The sequence below is a fragment of the Lates calcarifer genome, linkage group LG5, assembly GCF_001640805.2.
Source record: "Lates calcarifer isolate ASB-BC8 linkage group LG5, TLL_Latcal_v3, whole genome shotgun sequence".
Classification (NCBI taxonomy): Eukaryota; Metazoa; Chordata; class Actinopteri; family Centropomidae; genus Lates; species Lates calcarifer.
In genome coordinates, this window is record NC_066837.1 from 14,607,774 (window position 1) to 14,619,895 (window position 12,122).

The 12,122-nt window shown below is 42.1% G+C and overlaps 1 protein-coding gene across 1 annotated transcript; it reads left to right on the forward strand.

Moving 5' to 3' along the window:
• The first annotated feature begins 92 nt into the window (after positions 1–92).
• Positions 93–11,990, forward strand: haspin (histone H3 associated protein kinase). Its single transcript, XM_018695861.2, is given in 18 exon segments — positions 93–597; positions 1,294–1,470; positions 1,722–1,874; positions 2,513–2,653; positions 3,152–5,186; positions 5,398–5,539; positions 5,636–5,781; positions 6,837–7,025; positions 7,245–7,330; positions 7,577–7,639; positions 7,736–7,827; positions 7,940–8,019; positions 8,458–8,484; positions 8,486–8,524; positions 8,526–8,548; positions 9,645–9,787; positions 9,877–9,979; positions 10,963–11,990. Coding segments are annotated over 18 exon segments (3,882 nt in total). The 5' UTR covers positions 93–556; the 3' UTR covers positions 11,165–11,990.
• Positions 11,991–12,122: the final 132 nt, after the last annotated feature.

Sequence of the window (12,122 nt, forward strand, 5' to 3'; positions counted from 1 at the left end):
TCTGCAGCCATTTGATCCCATTATAAGTGCATTGTGCTGTAATTACTCCAATCCGCCAGGTGGTGCTGTGATGTCACCGTCACCGGTCGTTGACCAATCATCGGTGCCCAGCGGTTTGAACAAGAAGCGGGTCTGGCGAACTCAGATTCATACTGGAAAACAATGGAGACACAAAAAATAATATTATATAACGGTATCAATCACGGAGACGGGCTGAAACGCTTATTTAGTTAGATGGTGGTGTTACGATGAGTTTAATCGATCTCTGTTAATGAGTTATAAAGGCGCTGACATAGTTTTGTTAGCGCAATTGACAGTTAACTTTAGCCTAGCTATAGCATTGGTCTCCTCTGGGTTAACACCGCTTAATGCTTTTGAACGCTTTGAACCCCAGTTAGTTACATTAACACGGTTATAGCTGTAACTTTAAACATGAACCCAGCAAAGCCGTTAATTCTGAAGACGTACGGTAAACACAGGCGTGAACTGACCGCCTGGGTTTCACTGGAAAACCGCAAGCAGGCGTTCGACAGCACGTCCTCAGCGACGGACGGCGATGTCTCCTGTGTTTGAACCCGCTAAACCTGCGAGGATCAGGTATGTTCAAGAGTCCCAGGGCCGTTACTCTTCCTGTTAATGCACTGCCTTGTCATTGATCTGTCTTTAATCTTATATTTCATTAAGTTTTATAGCTACTTAGGTTTTAGGGTTTTAGTTTGCGTCCAAACTAAAATGGGATGTCTGAACTTGCTCACTACAACACCACCCCATTCACATCAATGAGAGTAGACTAAATAACAGAAACACCACTCTGTATGACTTAATACAGTTCAACAGCACCGCAAACTACAGCCTCCAAAATGACTACAAAGATCGGATTTATTACAGGACTGTTGTATTAGACTGCTTTAGTTTTATCTAGGTGTACCTAATAAACTGCCAACTGATAGTATATCAGCTGACGGAGCACATATGTCAGTCAGTAAGCCACAGGGAAATACATTACAGAGATGCCAAATTAACAGTAACTATGGCAGAGCACTGACACATTTATTTCTCAACTGTAAAATATCCCTCTCACTCCACATCTTGGTCACAGTCAACTAAACAAATTAAAGGGAGTCAAGTACACACAAACAACAATGTCACCCTATGGACGAAGCATATCTCTTACTACATAAATTAGTTTAACTTACATCCAATACAAACATTCCAAGTTAATCATCATTTAAAGCTTTTCCTGACCGACTTGTTCTCATCTCATATCATATAAATCTGTTTTTCCTGTCATAGAGAGAGGAGAGCTAGTGTTGCCAGTCGTAGGGCGGCGCGTCCTGCCAAGAAAAAGGCCATGAAGTGTCTGACGGAGAAAAGCCTTAATGAGGAGAATATCAGCAATGAGGAGAACATCTTCATCCCCTCTCCTTCTCTTCCTCCTCCTCAGCTTGCTCAGCAGAGCAAGACAGCAAGGTCTGAACAAACACGCAGCTGGCATTTTTAGCAATGTCATTATTTTATTTCTCTGCATTTTTAATAAGCTTGAAATAATTAAGCAATTATAGATCCTAAACACAACAGAAATTACTTCTAATTTGCATTACTGATTGGAGCTCTGTAATAAATATTTTGTCCATTTCAGGGTTAACAAAATAGAGTTTTCTTTTCCTGTCCACCAGCTCATCTGTTGGTTTCAATCTTTTGTTTGTTTTTTTTTTAATTAGAGGGAGGAAGGTTAGCGTTTGTGGTGGTAAAGCAGTCCGTCCTGCCAAGAGGAAAGCTGCGTCATGTCTGCCAGTAAACAGCAGCGATGAGGAGAACATCAGCAGGCCCTCTCCTCCGTGCCGTCAGCCCGCTCAGCAGAGCAAGACAACCAGGTCTGTGCACAGCCAAGCATGAGCAGAGCACATTATGAAAACACAAAGGTTTGTCAGCAGGTGCAGAGTGTTGTGGCTCTGCTTTGCTTTTTTATGTTTTTACAACAGTATCTGTTAGCAGACATTTGACATTGCTGGTAATCACAGAGGGGAGAATCTGCTCCTAAAATACCTACCTCTCGTTGTGAATGCAATCTATTTTTGCTATTCTAAATCAATATCAAATAGTGAAAGTAGTGACAAATATCCATCAGCAGTTCCTGGAGCCCAAAATTATGTTTTCAAATCAAGTTTATCTTATCTGACCAGGAATCCACAAACTGGAACATTTTTAGTTTTATAATATGATATGGTTAAAAGCATCACATCTGCACATTAGAGAAGTTAGAGCCTTTAAATATTAATTTAGAGGGCTGAATTTTGCAAAGCAGCAACATAATGTGGTTACATATCATGATACAGTTCCACTGAAAGCTGATGAATGATGATATTGTATTATTGCTGCGCCTTTATATGTATATGAGAAACTGAGTAACTGTTTTTAAATTGGGCTTTTGAACTTACAACTACACACTTGCCTGAAGTAGTTTTACTGTTAATGTATTTCTGAAATGATTTTTGTCCCTGCATGTCAACAGGAGAAGCTGGCTCGAGGCTGCTCCAGGAGTTTTGATGAGGCAGAGAGGCCGGCAGACTCCAATGACCAGCGAGAGTGAGGAGGACTCAGTGTGTGCTCCGAAATGTCACAAGAAGTCAGTGCAAATGAAGAGAGATTCTTGGTAAGTGCCCAGCCAGTCAGGTTGTTAGTGCTCCTATTAAAGAGCTGAAGAGTGTTTGCTAAGGCTGACTTAATGGCGGTGCGTCCCCAGGAAGTCAGTGAGTGATGCAGACTGTCAGAATCCACAGTTCATCAAGTCCACAACGGGCCTCAGGCAGACTTTCTGCAGCGTGCGCATGGGATGCATATTTATACATTTATATATACATATTTATTTTGGAAGATGTTTGCTTTTCTCTGTTTTGTTGCACAGGTTTATTGATAATAAGGGACCTGTAAATATCATGCATAAGTTGTCAAAAGTAAATTTCCTCATTGTGGGACTAATAAAGGATTATCTTATCTTAATATCATCACTGTTAAGAACAACACAAGAACAGGTGAGGCGAAGTCTGTGAGGTCTCACTGAGCAAGTCTGGAATCAGTCAATGTCAACAGTCGTGTCTTTAGTAATCATGTAACCTTCAGCTCTCTTCCTCTTCTGCTTTTTTCTCCTCAGTGTTCATCCTCCTTCTGTGGGCCGCTTTGTAACCCGCCGCAGACGTGGGGCTGCCATCAAACCCAAACTCCCTAAAGCAATCATCAGTATACTCAACTCCTCAGACGACTTTACTTCTCCAGCCGTTTGTTCCAGTAATATTTTTCAGCCTTCTAAGAGGAGGAGGAGGAGGGTCCCTCCAGCAGTTTTGCTGTCGAGTGCAGAGAACTCAGTGAATGCCGGAGGGACTTCCAGCTTCGCCACCAACATCATCCGAGAGATTTCCCTCAATGAGTCGGCAGATCACAGCCTCGGACCCTGCACCAGGAAACCCATCTTTTGCTCTACGCCCTCAGCAGCTTCCTTGAGTAAACGTCCACATCTTAAGCCCTTTCCCATCAGCGATAAGTCCTCCACCTCTCTGTCCATGTTGGTAAGCTGTATAGGCCCCCAGAGCACATTTCAAGAAGATCTGGCCTCACCAGGGCAGCCGGTCTCCCCGCCACATTCTGCACTCCACTCTGAGGAGAGGCTGCAGTCAAGCCTTGGTGGGCAAGAACCAGACCTGCATCACCAAGAAGAACCCTCCAGTGATTTATTTATGGACAAGAGAAGCAGCTGTAGTGAGGACGCCAAAGGCCAGAGCGAAAACTCAGCGACCAAGAATGGTGGGGAATTACAGAGTCTAAATCTGCTCTCTACGGACAGTGAAAGTAGCAGTGACTTTGTGTCAGCAGCAGGAGGGTTAGAGTGGCTGATAGAGGCTCTGAAGGAGAAATGTTTGACCGAGCTCTGCACAGTGCAGCTGGAGAGATTAGACAACCTCACTGTGACTCAGCTCTGCAGTCAAACAACCTATTCATCCTGTTTGGGACTTTCAAGCTCGGTTCACAGCCAGCAAACAAATGAACATCCACTGTGTGTGGACAGCGGTCAAACTACTGACTTTTTGCAGTCTTCAGAAGCATCGTTTAATCTTCATTTATCTGTGACAAATAAGAGAGATTGTTTGCAGTCAGTAAATAGTCTTGACTCTCCTGAGCAGGCAGCCTCAGATGACTGTAAGCAGTCAGCTGAATACTCATCAGCATCAGTATTTAATGATGAATCTATCCACCTCACAGAGAGCAGCGTGGAGTTTATTATGGGCACACAATTACCAGCCAACAGCCCCGTACAAACACTGTTTACTGAGGAGGAGGCTGCAGCAGGAAAGGGCAAATGTCTTGCTAAGAAATGCAGCATTCAGGTCAAACGTTTGGCCTTGTCACAATTGACTGTTCAGCAACTCAAAGTGTTCACGCAGCAGAAAGAGGCTCGTTTAACTCATGGTGATAGGTCTGTTAATCCAGATGCAAACAAGTCTGAAAATGACCACACATGTAAGGCCGATGACCCAGAAGATCTCACAAGTTCAGGAAAAACCACAGAGGGAATGACAGGGTTTGTTCGACGGTCAGTAAACAGTGGATGTTCAGTAGCCCAGACACAGTCCAGTGATCCAGAAATGGAGGAAAAGGCAGCGGTGCTCACAACGATGCTGAAGGAAAAATGTCAGTCTGACAAACTCACTGTTAGGATAAAGAGAGCAACTTTATCACAGTTGGAAGAAATTCTGCAGCTCAAAGACAAAAAGCTTAAATCACCCACAGTTGTGTCAGACTCAGCCAGCGACGACCAGATAAAGAAAGACCACCAATCTGAGAGTGATGTTAATCTCTGTGATGAAGACGCGTCTATGAAAGTTAATCAGAAAAAGAGGCGCTCAACTAGTTCTGAAGACAAAACTGCCTCAGACAAAGAAAGAGCTGGAAAGAGCTCCTGTGACATCCAGCCCAAAAGAAAAAAGATGTCTCTGGCTCCTAAAGAAAAGAAAAGGAGGAGCATGTCTACGGACCGACCTGGGACAACCAGGAAGGCATGTGTGAGCGGCATGAGTGTGAGTCGCTGGAAAAACAAAGGCGGCGCCGCTGGCACATGCCTGCGGACAGCCAGTGTCAAGGCTGTGGACTGCAGCATCAGTGAGCTGTTCTCCACACACCACAAACAGCCGAGGGTGAGGCACAAAACATTACTGCTGAAACACAGACAGATGAGAAAATGAATGACAGTTTTGATTATTGGTTAGCTTTTTGACCAACTTACACACCATACACAAACAGTCCCACTTAACTGTAATTTAATGTTAATTTTTAATAAAGATTTAAAATGGCCACAGGTGGAGCTGAGGCATCACTGACAATCTGTGATATCCATTCTGTGTTTAGGAGCTCGGAGCCACCATGAATTTCTCCACCCCAGTGAGAGGGAGTCGGCTCAACCTCTCGTCTCTGTTGGCCGACTTAACGCCAAACACGCACACCTGGAGCCGACTCAAGGCCGCCCTCTCTGTTCATCGCAAAGGCATGGGTAACGCATCTTTTTCATTTAATTTAAAGTTCAATAACTGTGTCCTTAACCTCCATCCTCCCTCTCATTTTTCAAACTTTTCTTCCCTCTCATTAGTGCTACTCACTCCGAGGAGTTTACACCTGTCGGGCTCACCTGGACGGACGGCTGGGGCAGCAGACATCAGCCAGGATCTCTTTGCCACACCCTTGCGGACACCACTCCCCAAACACCTCCAGTCACAGCTGTACCATGATTCTCTGGTACAACACACCAGTACACATCTGCAACTATGAAGCAGCCATGTTGGATATATAGATACTTAACTATCATTGCATTGAGAAAACAATGCAACAGAACTTAGTTCAGCAACATTTCCACATAAAACAAATAGTTTGTCTTTAATATACAAAATAAATAATTGTCTTAAAGTAGAGTATAAAGATATATTGTAAAAGCTGTCATTAATTTCAGTCAGTATTACATTCAGCTCCCCTTGTTGGCTTTAAACTTAGATACACACTTACGCTCACACTGCCAGTTAATTTAGTACACCTAACTAGACGGTTCTGCAGTAAATTCTGTGTTTATGAGTGTTATAATGTTTCAGTTTTTATTGGAATTGTTTTAGACAAATTAGTGTGCTACCAAATATACAAGTGTATAGAAGAGAGGCTCCGGCTGTTCCAGAGTTTACAATCTTTTCTGAGGTGTTTTAAAACATGTAAAATATTTCTGACACGTCACTCTGTACGCTGTGCGAATGATGTATCACACGCTAACTAGTGACCAATCATTATAACTGCAGGTGTCCTAACTAATTATGCTTCTTATAATTACTGGATTTTTAGTCACTGCTGCCACTGCCTGATCATACCTGATGATGAGGAACTGTCATGATCTATTGGCATTTGGCTTAACACCTTGTGTACACACTAAATCACAAGTTAAAAAACAAACCATTACAGCGGCTGCACTGGTTAAAGTGGAAACATGTCTGGCCCATTTTTTCTGGGAATTCTGTGGGTCACATGATTCCCAATTTCACTACTCATCGTGTGACTGGGCAGGACCAGGAATAATAATAATAATCACAATAGTTGAATTTAATAGAGTGACGAGGGAAGATGGCCTTACAGAACTGACAAACTGCACCCACAAAACACAACACAGGAACGAGATGGGACGGGGCAGGATTATTTTTGTGGGAGTGGGACGGGACAGGAGTGAAAATCCACCCTGTTTTTACTGACTGTGAATGAGTTATTACACTTCCCCGGCCTGTGAATGTGCGTCACCTCCTCTCTTCTTGTTACAGGTTGTGTGTGAGGATTCAGATCTGTCGGATGCAGAGAAGGTGTACGCTGAGTGTGGTCAGCAGCGTCCTCTGCCCTGGGAGGAGTGCATCCTCCCTCACCGCATGAAACGGTGTGTTAAGATCGGGGAGGGGACGTTTGGTGAGGTCTTCTCCACCACCAACGCCTCAGGAGACACTGTTGCTCTCAAAGTACGTGTGTTTGTGTATTTGTGGTATATGATATAAACCACACTGCATCACAAGTGTTTTCCTAAGTGAAGAGTGATCCTCCACACTCAGGATTGTCATGTTAAATTTAAAAATAGTACCACAGCGAAACAGTTCTATATGTAGTTTTGTTTAGGCTTGTCAAACACAGAGAAAACACAGAATTGTTCAATGATATAAAATATGTTCGTGTCTCTACAGATAATTCCAGTAGAGGGCAGTGAGAAGGTGAACGGAGAGAACCAGAAAACCTTTGGGGAAATCCTACATGAGATTATTATCTCAAAGTGAGTAGTACACTTTAAATTACGGTGCTCAATTTGCCAGGAAACCATAACACAGCCTGCAACTAACACATGTGCATTCAACTAGTTGAGGTAATCTTATTCATAAGGCCTAAATGTTTCAATTACACAAACTGTGTGTGTGTGTGTGTGTGTGTGTGTGTGTGTGGTGTGTGGGTGGTGGTGCGTGCGTGCGTGCGTGCGTGGTGCGTGCGTGGTGCGTGGTGCGTGTGTGTGTTTTCCTGCCAGGGAGCTGAGCAGTCTAAAAGAGAAGGAACAAAACCAGACTCACAGCTTTATCGGACTCAATGAGTAAGCACTCTCTCTCTCTGGTCCTTTGTCTTTTTGTCTGTTGGCGTCTCAGCAGTTTTGAGTGTCAGCGTGATTTGATGTGTTGTTCCCTCATAGTCTCCACTGCGTTCGAGGCTGCTACCCTACAGATTTCCTGAACGCCTGGGACACATTTGACCAAAAGAAAGGCTCTGAGAATGACAGACCAGGTGATCAGCATTGTGATTAAAACTTTCAAATCTGATCCAATGCAAGGCTTCATAGGACCAGGATATTTGTTTGTCTGTTTCATTGGGTCTCTCTGTGTCCTTCTTTGCACAGATTTCTTTGAAAAGGATCAGTTGTTCATAATCCTGGAGTTTGAGTTTGGAGGTATTGATCTAGAGAACAGCAATGGAACGGTAGGTGCACCACATCACGACATCGTCTGCTTAATACCTCCCCTGTGTGCTATACTGTGTTTTTCTGTGACGTTAAGCATTTATCAGTCATTTCAGTGACTGCTCAAAATATCTCACTCTCTACTGTAGCCAGAATCTCAAGTACTGTCTTCAAACAGAAGCATTACACTCATTGCACTAGTTTTAGCTCATTACACTTACGCACTGGCAGCAAAAATGTGCTCAAACATTAATGAAGAGCCTGCATGCTCTTGAAGTGAGTCACAACTATAATATGTATGTTGGAGGTGATGCTGAACAAAGATGCTAAGCTTAGCTTTTGCAAATGTAATGCATTCATTAAATAAAACATTAAAACGTGTATTTTCTAAAGCTATGAAATGTGTGATTGCTGTATGGAATGAAGTCTTTAATTCAAGCATCTATTGTGTTATCAAGCTGGCGTCTTTGGGGGTGGCAAAGAGTTATCCTTCATCAAGTTACTGCTGCCTTGGCTGTTGCTGAGCAGGAGCTTTAATTTTGAACACAGGTAAAGCACACACACCACACCACACACACACACACACACACACACACACACACACACACACACACACACACACACACACACACAGGCATACAAAATCACCAGCTGCTGTGTTAGTATTTATGCATCAGGCCTTGTGCGCACCAAGAAAAAGCCAAAACTGTGTAACTAAAATGTATTGTGTGAATCCTTGAGCTTCATCATAAAACAACTGATTTTTAAATTGTTTTAAATTCTCTATCATTTACATCCGTGTTACATCCACTGTCATCTGCCCTGCCTTTGCTACAACATCTTGGCGTGTTTAATAGTGCGACAACAGTGATATGACTGTGAATCATCATCATCATCATCATCATCATCATCTGAAATGAACAAAACAGAGACCCACTCATACTGAAACAGCTCCTCAGTGCTACTAGATATCAAAAACACCACAGGCAACCTTAAAAAATAACTGTAAACTAAATTAGGGCTATAAATTACAGATTATTGTCATTATTGATTAATTTCCTCAATCAACTCTGGTCTATAGAATGTCAGGCATCACCATTTTCCTGAAAGTTCAAAATCCTCTATTTAATTTACTGTGACAAAGGAGGAGAAAACCAGTTAAAATCCACATTTGAGAAGCTAGGACCATCTTCCATCACTCGTCAAAATGATAGCAGATTAATTTTCTGTTGATCAACTAATATATTAATCAGCTTAGTGTTTTTTAGTGGATCCTTCATACAAACAGCTTCGATAACACAGTTGACTTACAATATACAATCAAATAGCACAAGCAGAAATATTGTAAAACTTGTTCACATTAAATTTGATCGAGTTAAACTCCAGCTGCCACAGCAGGTGTGAAATGTGAAATTCAGTCTCTAACATGAGGTGTGAGCTAACTCAGTGATGCATGCAGCTGTGTGTGTGTGTGTGTGTGTGTGTGTGTGTGTGTGTGTGTGTGTGTGTGTGTGTGTCAGTGTGTGTGTGTGTGTGTGTGTCAGTGTGTGTGTGTGTGTGTGTGTGTGTCAGTGTGATGGATGATTTGTTGGTGTCTTGTAACTGGACCTTTATGTCCCCCACCCCCCCGTGCTGTTTACTGCAGGGATCTCCACTGGGGCAATGTGCTGGTCAAAACAACCAAACAGAAGAAGGGGAGCTTCCTCCTGAACGGAACGACCCACTCTCTGGAAACCAGGGGGGTGCTGGTCCGCATCATTGACTACTCTCTCTCCAGACTAGAAATCGGTCAGAGATTTTTCCACTCCCTAGTTGAATGGGTTGTTTTATGCACTGAATATACGACAACACTCAGCATGTGTTTTTATTGTTTCCAGATGATCTGACGGTGTCTTGTGACATCTCCAACGATGAGGAGCTTTTCATGGGCCAGGGAGATTACCAGTTTGATATCTACAGACTGATGAGACAGGAGAATGGGTCGGTGTTATTTACGTGTCCGTGACTAATTCAGCAACAACACCCACTGTGACATTCAACGCAAGTGTCTCTGTGCTGTAAAGGTGTCAGACAGAGCTGATTAATCATATAAAAAGAGCTTTATCCTATTAAACATTATAACAAGAGGGATAACAGACTCAGTGGACGTCTTATTGATTTGACTTTGGCCTGGAGAATCAATATGATGTCCACAAAATCAAAGCAGCTGATTCGAGATTTCAAACAGTCAGGCTTCTCTTATTATGGGATGTGTTTTCATCTAGAAAGTCTGACACTGATGTTTCTTTTAATTCTTTTTTGTTCATTGGGATATGTCTTATGTCTTGAAATAGTTTGACATTTTGGGAAATGTTCTTATTTGAGACTTGGAGGAGAGGATTGATACCAATCTCTTATCTGTCCATTAAATATGAAGCTACAGCCAGCAGATGGTTAGCTTAGCATAAAGGCTGGAAATAGGGACAAACTAGCCTGGCTCTGGACAAAAGACGAATAAATATATATCCATCCTACTGGCACCTTTTTAAAGCTCAATGAGTGTTACTAGTAGCTGGGTCTTTACCTTGTGACAGAGCAAGGCTAGCACGTTTCCCTCTGCCTCCAGGGCTTCATGCTAAGCTAAGCTAACTGTCTTCTGGATCTAGCTTCACAGGACAGGTAGGAAGATGATGTTGATCTTCTCAATCAAGTCTTTCTCTTTTCTTTTAATAAGATATTTCCCAAAATGTCAAAACTATTCCTCAAACAGACACCATCAGTCCTCCTGCGGATCATCCCGCTAATTTATTAATTTATATCTTGGCTCAAGAGGTGTTATCAACGGTGACATCTGAGAGAGCGAATAAACACGAGCTCGCTGTCTGGTCTGGTTTCCCAGCTACTAATTTACAGTATCACACTTCTGAATAACTGTGGTCATGACTCATTCATTTTCTGCTGCTCTTTTTTTTTATCTGCCTCAGAAACAACTGGAGTGACTTCCACCCTCATACCAATGTGCTGTGGCTCCACTACCTGTGCTCCAAGCTGCTTTCCATGAAGTACCGGGGCTCAGGAGGGAAGAGCGCCAAGGACATGCGAGAAGAGCTCACTCGTTTCTATGACAACGTCCTCCAGTACAGCTCTGCCACTGAGGCGCTGCAGAACTGCCCCATGTTTCAGTAGTTGTGTGAACAGATGAACACATGAAGTGTGAGGAAGCTCAAGTTGGCCTCCTATAGTCACCAGTCTGACCCTTAACGACCTCTGATATGTAAAGGCAGTTATTGACTGACTTGTAACACAATGAGAGATGGAGGTCACCTAATGTACAGAGCTGTCATTTGACAAATGATATTAAAATAACCATGTGAAAATGATGTACCCATGTGTTATTAATGGAACTTATCTTGTACAGGCTGAATACATTTTTAACTCTTTCTTTTAATTTAGAAAAAAATATTTTTAATAAATTTTCATCAGATTTTTATACCATCTTTAAGTGGTACTGTGCTCACATTTTTTGCAGTCTGTGTTAGTGCTTATATGACTAATCCTTTCTGAATTAATCACCAACTATTTTGATGGATGATTAATTTGCCCGTCAAGGAATAATGCCAGATATTTTCTGGTTTTAGCTTCTCAGATGTGAGGATTTAATCTCTTTTATATGGGATCTTTGTAAACTGAATATTGATATGGTCTCTGGTGTTGGTTTAACCAGCACCATGAGAAATGTTAATGGACATTATCTTTTTCTGACATTTAATAGACTATATGATTAATTAAAAAAATAGATCAAGACACCAGCCACAATATGTACACATGCCATATAATCTGTAGAATCTCAAAAATCATGTTACAATATCATGTAACTAGCTTTGTATATAGTTTGATCTCTGTGCCACAGTTTTATCTTTTCAAAATATGGGTGATGAAAATTAATGAACTACGGGTGGAATAAGGGTCATGAATGTGCTGGGTTTTTTTTGCAATAAAACCTAAAACATGACAGTAACATTAATTCTTTGAGCCTGGGCTGAAAAGAAACACCTGTTATTTCAGCACTCACCCAGAAGGGGCAGCCAGCAGACTATGAGGAGATTTTACTTGAATTTGAATAGAAGTGCATTAAATTATAATT